Below are 18,472 nucleotides of genomic sequence, written 5' to 3' on the forward strand. Positions count from 1 at the left end.
GCTCGGGCTCAGCACAGAGCCCAGTGGGCACCTGTGCGCCCACGGTCACAGCGCCGGCTGCAGGCAGAGGGATCGGAGGGCGCGAAAGGAGCGAACCCCGAGTGCCTCCAGGGCGCCAGGCCCCGAGCGGGCAGGGAGAAGGCCATCAGGACGCCTGTTGTTGGCTTTGGCTTTTGTGGGGTTTTTCTTATTTTTCTCGTGTTAGTTTTCTGTCACTGTCACCTAATTCTAGTTATTTTTTATTCTTTCATTGGATTTTTAATCTTACATTTTCTCTTCTTCTTTCTCATCTTGCTTTCCAAAAATTGCTTCTTCCATTTTTTTCTTTTCCCCAGCCCTCCATTTATTATCGTTACTACTTTTAACATCAATTTTTAGCCTTGTTTATTTTTTCTACTACAAATCATGGAAGAATTGTTGCTTTTATTTGTTTTTGCTCTGTATCAATACCTGGTTTGTCTTTGTGTCATCATCATTGCTGCGGTTTGTTTCTTTTTTCTGAGTGGTGCTGAAGATCAAGCATGTAAAGCTGAACACTTAAGAAGACCCTCAATAAAAGTGGAAGAGATACCCATCCCAACAGAAGCACAAATCTAAACCCGAAAAACAAGACAGTGTCTCCACCAGCGTCCAAAATTCACCAGTAACTGAATACAAAAATATCAACATGGACGAAATGCTGGACAAGCAATTTTAAAAGGTGATGGATAAATAATTAATTACTTCAAAGAGAATACAAGAAAAATCCCGCTTGATGAATTAAACAGATAATGAAGGATAGGAAAGAGTGATTCAACAAAGAGCGACTTTCTGAAGAACTAAACAGAAGCCTTGGAAATGCAAAGCATGATAAGTCAAATGAAAAACACAGTACAAAACCTCACCAATAGACAGAATCAAGCAGAATATAGAATTTCAAGGGTAAAGATAAAGTTGAGGAATTATTACATTGAGATACTAATTTTTAAAAAGCAAGAAATTATAAACAAAATACTCAAGAATTCTGGAGCATAGTTAAAACACCAAACTTAGGAATTTTGGGTGTAGAAAAGAGTACTGAGGTTCAGAGTAAGGGCATAGAAATTTTCTTTAATAAAACGGTAACAGAAAACTTCCGATGTCTTGTAAAATATATAGATATCCGGGTAAGAAGGCACTGAGAATCCCAAGTAGTCTGGACCAGAAAAGAGCCTCCCCATGTCATACTATAAAATGTCAAGAGTGCAGAACCAGAAGAGAATATTGAAAGATGCAAGAGGAAAGCACAAAGGCTCTTATAGAGGCAGATCCATCAACTGCAGACTCCTCTGCAGAAAGGGTAAAGACCAGGAGAGGATGGAACGATGTGTCTCAAGCTCTGAAAGAAAATAACTGCCAAGCTCGATTACTGTATCCAACAAAGCTATTCTTCAAAACTGAAGGAAAAACTTTCGAAGATAAGCATGTACCATAGAATTGGATGACCACTGAGCCAACTTGCAGGAGATATAGAAAGGAATCCTACACGCAGAAGGAGAGTAAATAAACTATTGAGAATTAGGAAAGAATCAAATATTAACAAAATAACCCCAAAATGACAGGGATTAGAAAATACTCTTCTATAATAACCCTAAATTTAAATAGGTTTTCCAATTAAGACAGTTAATTCTCTAATTTATTCAGTTAATTAAGACAGTTAATCTTCCAGTTAAGACAAAGACTGGCAGATTGGAGTAAAAAATAAGACCCAACTCTGCTGCTTCCAATAAATATACCTCACTAGCACAGAAAAATACAAACAAAGCAAAATGATGGAAAACAATATTTCATACAAGTGGAATCCAAAAGCGCACACTCACATTGACAAAGCAGACTATAAGACCGAATTATTCAAGACAAAGAAGGCCACTACATGTTGGTGGAGGGAACAATCCAGCAAGCAATATAACATTTGTAAATATATATGCAACGAATATTGGTGCCCCAGTTTCATAAAGCAAACACTACTTGACAGAAAGAGATACATAGATCTCAATATAGTAATAGTGACTTCAATACTCCACTCTCACATATAAGTTATTCAGATTAAAAAATCAACAAGGAAACATCAGAAGTAAACTATCTCATAGACCAAGTAGACTTAACAGGTGTCTACAGAAAATTGCATCCAACCCCACAATATACATTCTTCTCAGTGGCTCATGAAAAGTTCTCCAAAATAGATATTTTAAGCCATAAAACAAACTTTAACAAGTACAAAAAATTGAAATAATTTATTGCACTTAATTGATCATAATGAAATGAAACTAGAAATCACTAAGAGAAACTAGACAGACACATAGAGATGATTGAACAATTTGCTTTAAAATGATCAGTGAGTCATTGATGAAATCGGAAGAAATTTTAAAATTCCTAGAATCAAATGAAAATTAAAATATAATGTACAGCAGTGCCTCAGTTCATGAACACTTTTGTTTGCAAACAATTTGGTTCACAAATGAGTGTTGGGTAAAATTTTGTTTTTGTTTGCAAAATGTGCATCAGGTGATGAACACAACCACAGCCATCTTTCCCACACAAACACGAATGTGGCCACATTTCCCAGAACTGTGGGACAAATTAAGTTCATGAACCAAGATACCACTGTACCAGCAACTGGCAGTTCTAAGATGAAAATTTAATAGCCATAAGAATCTATATTTTAAAAAATCACAGAGATCTTAAACAACCTAATGATATACCTCAAGGTCTTAGAAAAACAAGAACAAACCAAAGCAAAAACCAACAGAAGGAAAGAAATAATACATATCAGAGTTGAAATAGAGACTAAAAGAACAATACACAGATCAATAAAATAAAGATCTGGTTAAAAAAATAAAACAAGATTGATAAACCCTTAGCCAAACTAACCAAAAGAGCAAAAACATCCAAATCAATACAATTAGGGATGAAAAAGAAGATGTGATAACAGGCACTATTATTTTGAAAACCTATTTTCTAATACATAGGATAATCTAGAATAAATTAATAAATTTCTAGACATATATAACCTACCAAAACTGAACCAAGAAGATATGAAAAACCTAATCAGATTGATTTTCTTTTTTTTTTTTTTTGGGGTACCAGGGATCGAACTCGGGCCCATGCACTTGTGAGGCAGGCGGTGGAACCACTGAGCCAAACCCCCGCCCCTAATCAGATTGATTTTAAGCAATGAAATTGAAGATGTAATAAGAAGTCTCTGAATAAAGAAAAGCCCAGAACCAGAAGGTTCACTACCAAATCTTGCAGACCTTTAAGTACCTCATGCCAATGCTCCTCAGGCTATTCTGTGAAACGGCCCATGCACTTGTGAGGCAGGCGGTGGAACCACTGAGCCAAACCCCCGCCCCTAATCAGATTGATTTTAAGCAATGAAATTGAAGATGTAATAAGAAGTCTCTGAATAAAGAAAAGCCCAGAACCAGAAGGTTCACTACCAAATCTTGCAGACCTTTAAGTACCTCATGCCAATGCTCCTCAGGCTATTCTGTGAAACAGGCCAGGAAGGAATGCTTCCAAACTCGTTCTGCAAGGCCAGTATAACCTTTATATTGAATATAAAACATTATAGCACAGTATCTGTCAGGAGCAAGTCTACATAATTTTGGGGAAAATCATTTCATAATTAAAATTATGATTAGGTCTAGTTCTCCTGCCTACAGGCCAGCTATGGCATGTCCAGACAGAACTCCATTCTGGTCTCCAGTCACAGAGGCTCCAGGGCAAGATTACACCACAGAAGACATCCTGGGCAGGAACAAAATCTTCATCTGCATAGTTCCTCATTGTTCTAGGACTTTCAACCCCTGCCGCCACCACTTTCCCGGTGACCTTTTATATTTGTTACTCTCCAATGCACTGAACTCTTTCCCCTGAGTCATCTCTAGTATTTGTTGCTCCTGATGTACTGAATAAAGGTGTGGCAAGCTCAGGGGCTTTCGTCTTTGCTGCCCAGAGCAGTACTGATCAGGCCCAAAACTCAGCTTCTTCTCTAAGTCTTGTTTCTTCTTTTTTTTCCTGTCTATATATTAATTAATTTGCCTTGTGCTGTCATGGCTCACAGAAGACTAGGACTTACTGCAGAGGTTCTAGTAACATGCCCTTTCCCTTCTCCTTATAAATATCCTTGATGATCATAGATGCAAAAATCCTTAATAAAATAATCACAAACCAAATTCAGCAGCACATTCCAAAGATCATGTACCATGATTAAATTGCTTTTATTCCAGGATTGCAAGGATAGTTCAACATACACAAATCAACAAAACTAATACACCACATAAATAGACAAGGATTAAAAAAACAATCATCTAAATTGATGCAGGAAAAAGTCTAGACAAAATTCAACCTCCCTTCATGATAAAAGCTCTTAAGAATCTAGGTATTAAAAGATCATATTTCAATATAGAGCAGGCCAAAACCCACAGAAAGCATCATTGAGAGTTCAAGGCCAGCCTGGGCTACATAGTTAGACCCTTTCTCAAACAAAACAAACAATAAAACAAGGTATACTGCAAAACCATCACAACAAAAACAGCATGATACTGGCACAAAAATAGACCCATAGACCAGTGGAGCGGAGTAGACAACATAGAATCACAGCCTTGAAACTACAGCCATCTGATTCTTCTCAAAGGTGCCAAAAGCTTATGCTGGAAAAAAAGACAGCCTCCTTAACAAACGCTGCTGGGAAACTGGATATCAATTTGTAGAAGACTGAAATTAGATCCTTGTTTCTTACCCTATAAAAAAAATCAACTAAAAAGGGATCAAAGACCTAGACATAAGACCTGAAACTTAGAAACTGCTAAAATAAAAGACAGGAGAAACACTTGAAGCCATGGACACAAGCAAAGACTTCCTGAATAAGACTGCAACGGCACAGAAAATAGAATCAACAAAGGGGACTACATGGAATTTAAAAACTTTCTGTACGGCAAGGGAAACAACTAACAGAGTGAAGAGGTACAGTGAAGGAGAAAAATCTTTGTCAGCTACTCTCCGACAAAGGATTAATATCTAGAATATATAAAGGACTCAATTGCTTAACACCAAAAACCACATGTCCCAACCAATAAATGTGCAAATGAACTGAGCAGACCCTTCTCAAAGGAAGTACAAATGACCAAAAAGTATGCGACAAGATATGCAACATCTTTAGACATTAGGGGATGCAAATCAAAACTGCTTGACAGGCCTTCCCACCCCATCCCCCACCCCATCAGCATGGCTGTCACCAAGAATATGAAAAGTCATTAAATGCTGTTAGGAATGTAAATTAGTATACAGCCACTGTGGAAATATGAATGGATGGTCCTCAAAAGACTAGACAAAGAGCTACCATTTGATTCAACTGTGCCACTACTTGGTATGCACCAGAAAGAATTAGTCAGTGCACCATAGGGACACCTGCATGTCATCTTTATCGCAGCACAATTTGTAATAAAAACCAAGACAGGGAACCAGCCTCAGTGCCCACGAACAGATGAGTACATAAAGAAAATGTATATACACACAGTGGAATACTATTTCACCATCAAGAACGAAACTTTGACATTTTAAAGGAATATGGACAGATCCACAGACCGTCACGTTGACTGAAATAAGCAAACTCAGAAAGACCAATGCTGCACATCCTCCTTAGCATGTGGAATCTAAGAACGGTGACATGAGCGCATGAGAAACTATTACTAGACAAGGGGAAGGGAGTGAGGTAGAAGGGAAGAGGTGTGAAGGAAGGCAATAGGGAAACTCATGCAAACCAATATTTTGTACAATTGATAGACACTAATAATAGAATGGAAAAATAACAACAACAATCATATTAAACACAAAAGAAGAGAACAGAATCATGTCATATGCAAGAACGGGGGTGGAATTGGAGATCATCATGTTAAGCAGAAGCAGCCCAGCTCAGAAAGACCCCGTGGCATGTTTTCTGTTATATATATGTCATATGATATATATGTTGTATTCTGATTTCTCACTCTAAGGGGGGGGGCGTGAAGGCAGAAGTGTGACCAGTACAGAGGGGGAAAAAAGAAGGAAAGGGAGGCACAGACGAGAGTTATAGGGGCAGAAATGATCAAAGTCTATTACTTGTATGTCCAAATCTGCCAAAACAAAATACATTCATCTGTGTAACTAATATTTACTAACACAGATTCTTATTTTAAAAAAAAGAAAATTCCTCCTATGGGAGTTTGGTCATCCAACCACCGTAGCTCACCAAATTTGAAACCATTACAAGTAATGAGTGTGATGTGCCCTCAGGAAGGAAGGAAGCCACTCTTCCTCCCACTGTCCTCCTCACCCTGGCTCTACAGTGATATATCTTTCTGCTCTGTTTACAGGCAAAAGATAGTTACCAAGAATGAAGAGATTTGTGAGAGACCATCTGAGAGCTCCACCTCTGCTACTCCTTGTGAGCGTGACTTGGGCATGTTAGAAGATGGTAGTGACAAAAGAGGAGAATCATAAACAAGACTGCTCTCCACAGCCAAGGAGGTGGGGAGCCAGCCTTGCAGGCGTAGGGAATGTCTGGGGGCTTTCTTGAGAAAAGCTGGTAATGAGTTGACTTCTCGGGTGGCTCAATTTTTGCCACACTTAGCTTTCGTCTGAGAGGTGGGGAATGTTGGAACTCTCATCTCAAGGGCACACCTTCTGTAAACTCTGGAAACTGATGTGCTCTATGCCTGGAAGCTTTCTCTGGGCTGGGTACTATTTTCTCTTCCACTTTTGCATATTTGACTAAAAAGAGACTATAGTAATTTGAAAGCCTTCTTCCTCCTGAATGCTGAGTTTATTTCAAGTTATAGTTTTGTCCTCCTGGAGTATTTAGCTAACAAGACAGATAATGGATTGATTCGATCCCAGAGCTTTGCCCTCGAACCTGTGCCCATAAGCCCACTTCCCTCATGTCCTTGCACCTGTGATTCGGGAAGAGGAGTCAGACGATCCTGGCTCTGTTCTCTAAGCCATCATGAGAATCCCAGTGCCCACACAGTGGGCAGCAACATTGAATGGAGCAGACGTAAAGAAGACAATCACAGAACACAGAGACAGTGGCCACAGACCACAGCCTGACAGGCATGGCTACCAACCTGATTTCCCAGATCAGTCAGAAGGTGCCATTCTGCTGCACGAGGTCACTGTTGTCAGGCAGTCTGACTCCTCAGAAGATATTCTGTAATGTAATGTCTTTAAATTTTGTGAGTGTTCACCCCGATGTTAAAAACACAACAGTAGAAGCCAGTGTTGGGTGCCTCAAGCAGAATAGGTCTGGGATCTGAGTGTTTTCCACTTGTAAAATGCATTGGAAAGAAAAAAACAGACAAAAGAATCTCTAATAAATAGGAAGGTGCTATTTTATTCTATTTTCCTAAAAAGCTTTTAGCACCCGCAGATAGCTACAAAAGGCTTACAGAGAGGACAAAAGGGCACCAAGGAGCAGCAAAACCAAACCTTGTAATGCAAAGCAGCAGGCTGAGCACAGCGAGGCTGAGAACGGAGTGATCTGTGGAGCAGCTTGGTTTTTAAAGTTTTTATGTGAAAAATCAACACTTTCAAACCTAATACTCTCAAATATGTTAACAGCAGTGCGGGGTTTCACTTGGCACACAGGAAGTCCTGGTTCAACCCCAGCAAAATAGAAGAAAAAGTAGTGTAGAGGACACCTCGGAAGGGGCGGGTGTACTGGTGTTCTCCCGGAGTCAGCTACTGATGTGTCCTACATCCTATTATAGCACGAAACTCCATTCTCCTTTGTCGCCTTCCAAAATAAGTGCAAACAGCAGCTGACTGATCTTTGGAGAAGCGCATTGTTCCACATCTGGACCTCAGCGTCAGTCAGTGGGGAAGAACAGCTTTTTCCTTAGGCTGAAGGTCGGCTGGGGCATCTGTTTGCCCATGTTCTTTGGGTTGATCTTTTTGCCCACCTCCATGTTCACTTCTGTCAGGATGGTGAGGATATCACTACCTCTGCAAAACAGAGCATAACAATGTGATCATGGTGGGGAAGAAAACCACTCCGCTGTCCCCTCTGCCATGCCCTCAGGGTTCCTCCCCTCAAAGCAGCAGGCATTTGAAGCCACAGTTGCCCATCCAAGACCCACTTGCCTTTGGTTTACTCAGAACCTCTCCTGACCATCAGAAACCTCAGTGCCAGCGCTAGCTCTGATTCTTCCCGCCCGTCCTGTGGAATCTCACTCTGCCCCATCTGCGTGTCACTTGGCGCCCCCAGCACCTCCTTGCTCCCCAATAGTCTCTGTGCAAAACCAATGTTGCTCTGTGCGCGCACGTGCAGTGCGACCAAACTTTAGGCAAGCGAAGGCCACGTGTCTTCTGCAGCCGCCTCCTCCCATTCTGTGGCACCATCTGTCTTGACAGCTTTGTCAAGCAGTCTCATCTCTGTACATCTCACCCCAGAAGGGTGCGGGATCCATGCCCGAATTACAAGATGAACACGTCATGCTGCCCTTACGGTTCACTCTTTACAAGTCATGGGAAATTCCTCCTCTTCACACACTCAAAACATAGTGAGAAATCTGGCTGGAAGGAACCAGCTGGAAGGATTCCTCGCCCTTTATCTGTCAGCTGTGTGTCCCCTTGAACGCACTGTTGCATTTAAATCCTAACTTGACTAAAGGAAGTGATTATGTGTCAATGAGGGAGGGACGTTTCCCACATTCTTTCTTCACAGCAGGTCTACTCAGCAAGCGTGTGGGTCCGCTGCTCTTTGCTACCTATGTCTCAGTGCACCAAGATGGTGTGAAATTGGCGGGCTGTCACAGGATGCCCGACAGAGTAGAGGGTGTGAGGCCTATGGTGGGCTCCTGCCTTCTGGAGATCCCATGCCTCTGCATGAGGCGCATCCTCCCAAGCTAGGGCAGGTCCACTATCCTTGGAGGTGCTGAATAAAGGAAGGTCGCTCAGTGAGCACGCCCACTCCCACCAGGGCGTAAACCCAGGAACACGTCTGCCTCCCCGACATCACACCCAGCCTGGAGAGTGCAGCTGTGTGACACACAGCTAGATACTGAGACAAGTGGAGGCCACTCCCTCGGGCAGCCTCGGCCATGAGACACTTCCCAGGGGGCCCGGAGCACGGATGCCTGGAAGAGGTCATGGCGAAGGGAGCAGGGTGGCTGCAATGGAGAAGGGTCGGAGGCAAAACTCACTGAGGACATCTCCTTCTCAGGCTCTCACACAGCGTCTGGATGTACCAGGTCCCCTGCGTGGGGTCTCGGTAGGAAACACAGCTGTCCACAGTGGCCATTCCTAGCAGGAAGTCAGCCTCATCCGGGATGGTTTTCCATGGGTATGACAAGTCCTCTTGTAGGTCGGCATCGTACTTATCTGAGTCCATCTCCACATGTATAGCTTTCTGGCACCTCTCCCCTTGACAAGCCTGAATAAAAAACACTTTGGGCTTCCCCGCGAGGGAGGGGCATTTGGAACCAGTGAAGTAAGAGGTGAGCTCAGAGATGGGCACCTCCTGCCCATCCGTGCCATAGACAACACCGCTGTTTCCATGGGAGAGGACACAGCAGATGAAGCAGTCTCTGTCCCGGTGGTCCATGCCTTGGTAGTGCCGCAGCATGTCACAGATCGCCTGTGCTGTGAAGTTCTGGCAAGGAACCGTCTCAAAGTGAAGCTCAGTGAAGGTCCCCTCCAAAGTCTCTGAAATGTGAAGGAAATAAGAAAGATCATACTCCACCCCCGTGATTCCCACACCACAGCACAAAGCTGGAGAGAGATGACTGACAGTGGTACAGGAGGATGCGAGCCAGAGCTTAAAGAACGAGGTGTTCTGAGTCAGGAGCTGGGCTGTAGACCCTTCTGGTGATTACTGTCGCCAGCTGCAGGCATTCTCAAGCCCTGACTCACACAGGAAAGGAGAGCATGTCACTGTTGCCCTGCTACCCTGTCAGCACTTCTCACAAGGTGTGCAAGCTATTATGTAGGGTTAATACCTGGCTGACCCAAATGGTGATTCTATTCCTCACTTAATCAGAAAAAACACAAGTAATTTTTGAATGCAGTGTCTCTGTTTATGCTGAAACCTTTCATACTTTTTATATTTATCAAAATAAAAGATACCAATAAAAATTAAAACTAAAAGATCTATTAGAAAAGTCATTCTCTATATATACCTCTATTACCCAGTCATGTCCCATAAAAGCAACCACTTTCAGCTTAACTGCTTTTGTTTCTTGGCTCCATTGTGTAGCAAAGTTGGGTACATAGCTATTTATTCATTTACAAATTTGAGACTTTTGCCCTGAGTTATTATGGAGGATGAGCACTTACTACTTTTACACCACTTTTTATCATTTTGAGTTGAATCCGGGATAACACTTATGTTACTAGAACTATGTAAATATAATATTCTTTATATTCCCTTTCTTATTAAGCTTTGTGTTTTTTGGGAATTGTTATACATTTTTAAAGTTTGCTTCCCATTATTTTCCCTTCAAATGTACTAAGAGATCTGGTCAAAGTCTTTCAACCCTTCTGAGCTGCTTGTGTGACTCACTTTTACTTTTCCTGAAGAACTTCCCATCGGAGAGCCACTCCTGCGTACACACACACCCCTGACAGATCCTCTCCTCCGGACACTTCTCATTCTTTCCCAGCAGGGCCCCTATTTCCTAAAGGACAACTTCCTTCTTCCTTGGGTCATTGACTTGTTTTGCTAGAACCCTTTTGAGCCCATGTTTGAGTCTTAACTTTTACTTTCATACTTTTTGAGAGTTTAACTGGATACAGAATGTCCAAAACTACTTCATCTTCAGAAATTTGAAGGTGGCCAAGCATGGTGGCTCAGATCTGTAATCCCAGCTCTTGGGAGGCTAAGGCAGGAAGATCACTGAGCAATTGAGGCCAGCCTGGGCTCCATAGTGAGTTCAAGACTGGCCTGAATTACATAGCAAGATCCTGTCTCAAGAAGCAAAAACAAAAAAAAGAAATTTGAAGGTACTTATCGAGTCTTTTATTTGGTTGTGGTTTTGTTTTTTGGGTATTGTTTTTGTTTTTTAGTACTAGGGATCAAACTCAGGTCCTTGTTCTTTTGAGGCAAGTGGTAGCACCACTGAGCTAAATCCCTAACCCTGTGGAGTCTTTTAGATACCAGGGTTGTTATTGAGGAGGCCAGTGACTTTTTGATTACTGTTACTTGATACATGTGACATATTTTAAATATTCAAGTATCCTTTCTTGTTCTATCTTGTTTTCATAAAATCTTGTTCTTTTATGAGCCTTTTACTATCTCTCTAAAAATACTAAATACAGTCTCCTTCCCCTTGACATTACTTTGTTTTTTGCAGAATCCATCTTATTTTTTCCTTGCTGTATTTCTTCTTCTCTGTGAAACGTGCTCTTCCTGTGCCTGGACCCGCTGTCCATTCACAGTGTGAGCAATGCACCAACTGAAAAGTTGACTGAAACCTCTATGCTGTGACTTGTCCGCTGGAGGACTCGCAGTGGAATGGTTCTCAGGGAGCCGGCCCTTTGATTAAGAGGCCCTCAGATGTCCTTATCTGTAGACAGAAAATTCATCTCTGCTGCTCCGATCTTGGAAAAAGCTTGGGTTAGGCATCAGACTCCATGCCACCAGAGGTCGGGTCTTCGTTAACCGCCATCTTCGGTAAGATGCTTGCTTTGCCCGGCCTGGCGTCCCAGTCCCCAGTTCATCTGTTCCGTGTATGAGAGAATAAGCTTCCTGCACCTCATCGTGTTGTAAGAGGATGGCTCTGTGGGGTGAGTCGGGGAGGCGGGCACTGTGTCTTACAGACTTTCAGATAATCTTCCTGTTTTCAGTTCATGGCCTCAACAATAATTTGGACCTCCCATTACTGAAATTTTCGAGGGTGCTGTGGAATAAACAGATTTGTCTCTTTTCTGGGTTTCTCTCTGTAATCGCTTAGGTTGTAATTTTGTTGTGTTGCATTTATTACCTCTCCTCCTTTATTTCATCTTCCAAAAATTGTTTGAGACCTTTCATTAGCTGTCTCTGTTCCTGCTTTCTCAGTCCTTGTTAGAATATCCACGCTAATTCCTCTCTAGCATTTTGTGTCCCTGTTAGCACATCAGAGCAAAACATCGCATCACATCACATCACATCCTCAGGCGGGAGCCAGTCCAGCTCTAGGAGTGGAGAAAGAGAACTTTGAAAGGCAATGGACCCTGTGGGTTTAGGAGACTTCTGGGGAAACTCCTGGTTCTGGGGGACATCCTGACCCTTTTGGAAGCGGACGTGATGAAGAAAATGACCGCAGAGCAGAGGGAACCGCTCAGGAGAAACGCCCGAGGCGGGCCTCCGACTTCCTCTGCGTGTGGAGCAGACGGATGTGCAGACTCAAAGAGCGGCAGACCAGACGCTCGCCGTGGGCCGGATATGAGAAAAATGGTGGCAGAAATCAAATCAACTTCATAGGAATTTCAAACTGTTAGCGGAATAGGATAGAAGGCCTGCCGAGCGCACGCTGTGGTCATTGGCCCTCAATTCTGTGGCTAAAGCTTTAGAGTAGCTCTGCGCAAATGAATAGATCAAATGGTAACGGGGACCACTGCAGAGCCCTGGTGGTTATAATCAGCTTGCACTGATTTTCTAACATCATTCAGTCCTTTAAATACCATCTGAAAAAGTCCTTTTATCAAACCAAAACTGTTAACACCTCAAAGGCTTGATTGGGTGACTTCTATTATTACTTCAGTCACCTTCATTTTTATATTCCCATCCACAATTACTTTTCCGTCTAATCTGTAATTCCCAGTCTTAGTTCTATAGGTTGAATAAAAGAACTTCGGGTTAGTTTAACATTTGAAAATATCATTTTTGTTAGGAGCTCACAATGTGTGCGGCACTCAATAGCACAACTTCACAAACACAACCTGCAACCCCTGTGCGCGTGACACCAACGCCCGACACCAGGGCGCCTCCCGCTCCTGCGCACTACGGATCACTGCGCATTTGGCGGAGTTAAAATTAAAATTCACTGCCGCACTTCAGTGTAAGCCTCTAGTACGATTTGATATTTTATCCCTGCATTGTTTTGATTTTAAAATTAATTTGAAATAAAAGCAGAGCACTAAAAATATGTAAGAATGTTCTGCACCTCCACGAGGGAAGACCTTCAAATCTGCTTTCTTGAAACATGTACCCTTGTGATACAGCTCTTTTCCTCCTCCTTCTGATAAAACAGGTATAAGAAATATTTCACTTCTCTGGGATCTACTATACCTGCATCGAAGTCTGTTCCTTTCCTGTCCTTCATTTTGCCAAGGTGGGGGATATTCTTCCGCGCCTCACTAAAATCATAATTATTGAAGATCAAACAGTACCCCCGAGGCTTGTTTTTCATTTGGTAAACTTGGTCCGGTGTCTGCAAAACAAAAGCCGCCTCAGGAGCGAACTGCGGGGCGGCCCTGCAAGGAGGAAAGCCTGGGTCCTGAGAACGCCAGTCAGGCCAGGCCTACAGGTGGGAGGGGCGCCCCACTTTCCAGGCAGATTCTCACTCATCCTCAGTGGCTGGTTCCAGTATCATCTCTCAAGGGTGTTTGTCATTCTTCACTCTCAACTCCTATAGCTTCTTCCAAGGCCTCCTCTGTAGCTATAGTAAGTCCCGCCTCCCCAGTACTAGGGCTCGAACTCAGGGCTTCACACGTTACCGCAGGGGTCCCGGTGTCCTGGTCACGCCGCGGCCGCCGTCCTGGTTCGCCTCCCGCGCTCACAGGGGTCCTGGGATCCAGCATTTGGCTGGAAGCCGGAGCAGCCCCGTGAAGCGGAGAAATGAACTCCAGGACAGGAAGCCGGGTCCTGCCTCTGTGTCTTCCCGACCTGAAGCCTCGGAGCAGGTTTCTGAACCCCTCGCGTCTGGGCACGTCTACTAAGGCATGGAGCCCGTCCCTCGCCTGAGAGGGCACAGAGCCCCTGAAGGGTCCTCAGAGGTGTTTGCCAGGGTGCTGCGGGACGAGGCTGAGTGACAGAGCAAGACTGGCTTCAGCCTGGGTGGGGAGGTGATGGCGGAATTCTGCTACGTTGCCTTAAGGTGCTGCATCACTCCGGTCAGCCCGGATTTGAGAGGGAGGGAAGCCTGGCGATTTCCTCAGTTGCCCACATCAGCAGATGGCGTCTCAAGCCTGATTCTGGGGTCCCCGCCCTTCGCTCCCTGCCACCACGGGGAGGGGCGGACTGGTGGTCCGACTGCCCCGATGGGGTTTGGAGGTTGTGTCTGAAAGGAAACGTTTCCGCTGACTCATGAGGTGAGAGCAGGGATGACTAGATTATGTTTATTGCTTACATCCCATCGCAAAGGAGAAGAAATTTTAAACATCAAGCTAAGAGAGCAAAAGGCTCTGCCTGTCCGTGCCCAATAGACGCTGCCTGAGGTCCTCACCACTGTGGGGGACCCAGGAGGCTCCCTTGCTGCTCCCTGCTGCTGTCTCTGGCTTCGCAATAGAAATATAACACACAGAAGCCGGAAGAGATGTATTTTTCAAAATGAGGTCACCTTTTTAGCTCACCCTTTGTAGATTTTTTTCTGCAGTTCTCAAATTTGTCAATAAATTTCTGCTATTTGTTGGCTTTTCTGGAAGCTAAAAAAGAAAAAAATCTAACAAATACAAGCAGCAGAATCTGCACTGCTCAAGGGAGGATCCGGAGGCATTTCCGTACCTGTGACTCGTCCTGTCCTTCTGAAACGTCCAATGTGTCCACCGTCATGGGCTCCTCCTCTACAAGCAAGACAGCTACAGTGAGGCACCAGCACCCGACCCGGCAAGGTGCTCGCGGTAAGGGTCCCCGCTGGCCTGGACAGCACCACCCAGCCACAGAGCCGGCAGGTGGCACAGCTCGGGGCTTCTGGAGACCCAGGCGCGAACTGTCTTAACACCAGCGCCAGGAAGGGTCGTCATTTTACATTCTTCCACGTCGCCAGGTCAAGTTTTGTGGCATCTGTGAGATATTCCTTAGTGGAACCACTAGTGCAGGATGAATTACTAATTCAACAGCACAAAAGTGCCCTTGATCCTTAAAAGGGCTCAGCCCAAAACATATGTCACATACACATTCACACACACACACACACACACACACACACACACAAGGCCAGGTGAAAATGTAACACATTAGCAATGGTAATATGTACTGGGTGATGACGTTTGTGGGATTTTAAATTCTTTGAATTTGTAATCATTCTTGTGAGTATGGATAACTTTACAATCAGAAGCAGGTGCTTAATCAAAGTTTTGCAGGAGGTCTTCTGAGCTCCTGCCTCAGGTCCCCCCTGGGCTCCCAGGGGACAGGGTCAGGTACTGGCCCGACCACTCTGGGATAAGAAGAGCACTCTGGCTGCAGCATCTGGAGGCTGAGGCAGGCAGGTCCTGGGGCTAGATGGGAAGAGAGGGACTCCTCACACTCGGCCAAGGGGCCTCTGACCAGGAGAAGGAAGAACTTTGTTTTTGAAAGAGAAAGTGACTTAATCACGGAAGTTCTGAAAAACAATTTGAATGTGGCAGCACACCTCCAAGGGAGGGGAAGAAACGACAAGAAAAGACTCATCCTTGACCAGCTCTGCACTAAGTTCAAATGCACCTGCCTGGGCTGCCCAGAGTAACTCAGCAACTTTTCGCCTTTCTGGAGAAGGGCGACTACAAGTCCCCAGCGACTCCCATCCTGCTGTGAGGATGCGACAAGGTCTTGGGAACCACGCGGGGGTGCCAGAGCAGGGTCCCTGGTGTACCTCAAGAATCTAAGCATTACCGTTTGAAGACGCGTCTGGGCTTTGTCCCGGCTTCATTCTCTCTTCTGAATTAAAAAGAGAAAATCCCGACATAAGGAGAATGGCAAGGCCCTGCCCGCTGAGTCCCACGCTGCTGATGCTGGGCCCCCGACCCCACCTCTGTGCAGCTTCTCGTACTCCACGATGATCTGCAGCAGGCTCTTGTTGACTTGCTCACAGAGTCTCTTCAGGGTGTCCAACCTCTCGTTCCCGAGGATGTCCCTCTTCTCCATCTCTATGAAGATGTCCAGCAAGCTCTGGGGGAGGAGACACAGTGGGAAGCCTGCGCTGGGCCACATTCACTTTGAGAGGAGATGTTTTTACTTCCTTTCGCCAACCAAGGCCCCACTTTATTCCCCGCTACCCGAGCCCCAGCAGCTCCTGGTGGCAAGGAAGTGAGGGAGGCGGTTGTATGCCTCCAGCCCCAAAGAAGAGTTCAGGTGGAGAAGCCACCTCAGGAGCCGCCGTCAGTCCCCAGGCCCGCGCTCAGGCTGTCCCAAGGCCGCGCATGTGCCCCGGCCTGTGTGCATGACTGAGGCATCGTGGAGGCACCCCGGAACTGCCTTACACCCCAACACGGCCTCTGACACCAGGCCACTTCCAGACCTGAACTCACTCATGCACCCACACCCACCCAACTCACACAGAAACATGGACACGGACACACAGGGGCAGATACCTACACCGCACAGCCTCTGCCACACACACACACAAGACACAGACAACACATCGCACAGACACACAAACCACACACAACACAGCAGAAACACACGGAGACACACACTGCACGCACACAGAGCTGCCTCCCACATGCAGTGGGGAAGCGTCCCAAGCCACCACCCTCATCCTCCCTCCCTCGGGAGAGGGCCTGGGCCTGCAGTTCTGCTGCCCTGTGAAGAAGTGAGCACCAGCAGGAAGAAAATGGCTAAAGGGGAAGTGGGACGGAGAGGGAAAAGAAAAAATGCGAAAAAAGGAAAAATGAAACAAAGTGTAAGTAGGAAAGAGTGAAGGGGGTGAAGGGAGGGCAAGGACAGGCATGGGGAAGAAACAAGAACCAGGACGTATCACTGAAGGTCCCAACGATAAACATAACTGTATTGTTTGCTTTAAATGTACCAATAAACGTAATGGGGGAAAAGCAAAAAAGATGTGAGCACCCGGGGCTTTCCCCAGAACAGCCTCTCCCTTTGGTCTCAAGACCCCTGAGCCAACCAGTCCTCAGGACTCCGTGGTGCGCAATGTGGGGCCTTACCATGCTGTCATCCAGCTTACACTTGGGGATCTCCTTGTGCAACAGGAACTTAAAATTCCTCAGCTCTTGCCTGGTTACATCCTCCGCAATCCGAAGAAGCATGACCCTGTGTGGAGAGGGAGATGCTCCAGAACACACAATGGCTCCCATGGGCCGCCTGAGCACAGTGGTGCCAGTCCAGGCCTCCCTTCTCCACAGAGCCAGGTAGAGGGGATGCTGAGGCAGGGGGCTCTTGGAAAGAGAAAGGAAGAGTGACACTGAAGGCCACAGCCTCATGCCCGAGGGGCCTACGCTAAACAATTCCACCCCATCTTTCAGTTATTTTAGCCTCACTTTTCCTCCATCTTTCATTGTAAAATCAAGATCGTACAGAAACAAAAAGCTCTGGATTTGGGGATTATGCTCTCCGCAATGTAGCTGGGTCATCCCCTCCCTCAGCAATGCTGAGCAGTGTTCTCTGCGAAGACCGGACACCCTTCTCTGGGGTGCAGCAGACACCGGCACCACGGCCTCAGCACCAAAGCCCCGATGCTCCCTAGGCGCCAGCTGCCCTCCTGGCCCCTCTGCCCGTGCGGCCTCGGCAGTCATTCCGTGTCCCCTGGGCCTTCTCCATGCCTTGGCGAGGACAACTCATGCACTGTAACCATCTGCGCACACAGCTGTCCGGGTCTCTGCTAGCCAGGCCCAGGCCCATCCTGCCTCCGTGAGCCCTGAGGGCCGTGAGGCGGTGTTGGTGCACAGGGGACCCAGGCCACTGGTGTGGGACTCAGTCCCAACCCCTCTGAGCTGTGCGGCTTTCTCCATGTTACCCCTTTTTCCTTATCTGTGGACAGAGATAAGCGCCAGTGCCGGTGTCGAGCACTCCGTGGGGAAGTTTCTGTGAAGTCCAGGTACTTAACGGTGGTGGTGTGCTTGGGCCATTTCTTCTCTTTGCAAACATAACACGTCCTTACACAACCAAGACTGCTCTGATGAGCCAGGCACACTTGCACATATAATCCCAGCACTTGGGAGGCTGCGGCAGGAGGATGGCCATGAGTCTATGGGCTACATAGTGAGTTCAAGGTCAGCCTGAATTACAGAGCAAGACTCTGCCTTAAAACAATGGTCTGCTCTGATGTCACCAGACAATATGTCTATGGGATGACGCCCTGAACTGACTGACTCACAACAAAGCACCTGACTGCACCTAATCCAATCTCAGGTAACACACTAAGCATTCGGTAAGTGATAGGCATGATTACTTCCTGACCTATGCCTGGCACATTTAGGCTCTGGGAATATGCTTGCTGAATGGATAAACAAGTAATGGTTTATAGGTCAGCACACTTTTTAACTCTATGGTATAAAGGAAAATAACTTTGACATAAAAACATGTTAACTTTTTTTTTTTTTTTTTTTTTTTTTTTTTTTTTTT

General features: G+C 45.5%; 2 protein-coding genes across 3 annotated transcripts in view; one reads left to right on the forward strand and one right to left on the reverse strand.

Annotated features, from left to right (window-relative positions):
- The window catches only part of Flacc1 (flagellum associated containing coiled-coil domains 1), a 58,228-nt gene extending 51,097 nt beyond the window's left edge, over nucleotides 1-7,131 (forward strand). Inside the window, exon 15 of the mRNA XM_010617534.1 lies at nucleotides 6,375-7,131. Within this exon, the coding sequence (XP_010615836.1) occupies nucleotides 6,375-6,501 (127 nt within the window). The 3' untranslated portion in view covers nucleotides 6,502-7,131. The remainder of the gene's footprint in view (nucleotides 1-6,374) is intronic.
- Nucleotides 7,132-7,443: 312 nt separating this feature from the next.
- Casp8 (caspase 8) overlaps nucleotides 7,444-18,472 on the reverse strand; it is a 24,064-nt gene continuing 13,035 nt past the window's right edge. Inside the window, exons 3-9 of one of the 2 annotated variants that reach the window (XM_010617532.3) lie at nucleotides 17,056-17,161; nucleotides 15,922-16,060; nucleotides 15,785-15,829; nucleotides 14,699-14,757; nucleotides 13,265-13,406; nucleotides 9,201-9,702; nucleotides 7,444-8,001 (exon numbers count right to left, since the gene is read on the reverse strand). In XM_010617532.3, coding sequence (XP_010615834.1) covers nucleotides 7,866-8,001; nucleotides 9,201-9,702; nucleotides 13,265-13,406; nucleotides 14,699-14,757; nucleotides 15,785-15,829; nucleotides 15,922-16,060; nucleotides 17,056-17,161 — 1,129 coding nt within the window. In that variant the 3' untranslated portion in view covers nucleotides 7,444-7,865. The remainder of the gene's footprint in view (nucleotides 8,002-9,200; nucleotides 9,703-13,264; nucleotides 13,407-14,698; nucleotides 14,758-15,784; nucleotides 15,830-15,921; nucleotides 16,061-17,055; nucleotides 17,162-18,472) is intronic. The other variant, XM_010617533.3, reaches the window with a different exon arrangement.

The sequence above is a fragment of the Fukomys damarensis genome, unplaced genomic scaffold (assembly GCF_012274545.1).
Source record: "Fukomys damarensis isolate Sample0158 unplaced genomic scaffold, DMR_v1.0_HiC HiC_scaffold_26, whole genome shotgun sequence".
Lineage (NCBI taxonomy): Eukaryota > Metazoa > Chordata > Mammalia > Rodentia > Bathyergidae > Fukomys > Fukomys damarensis.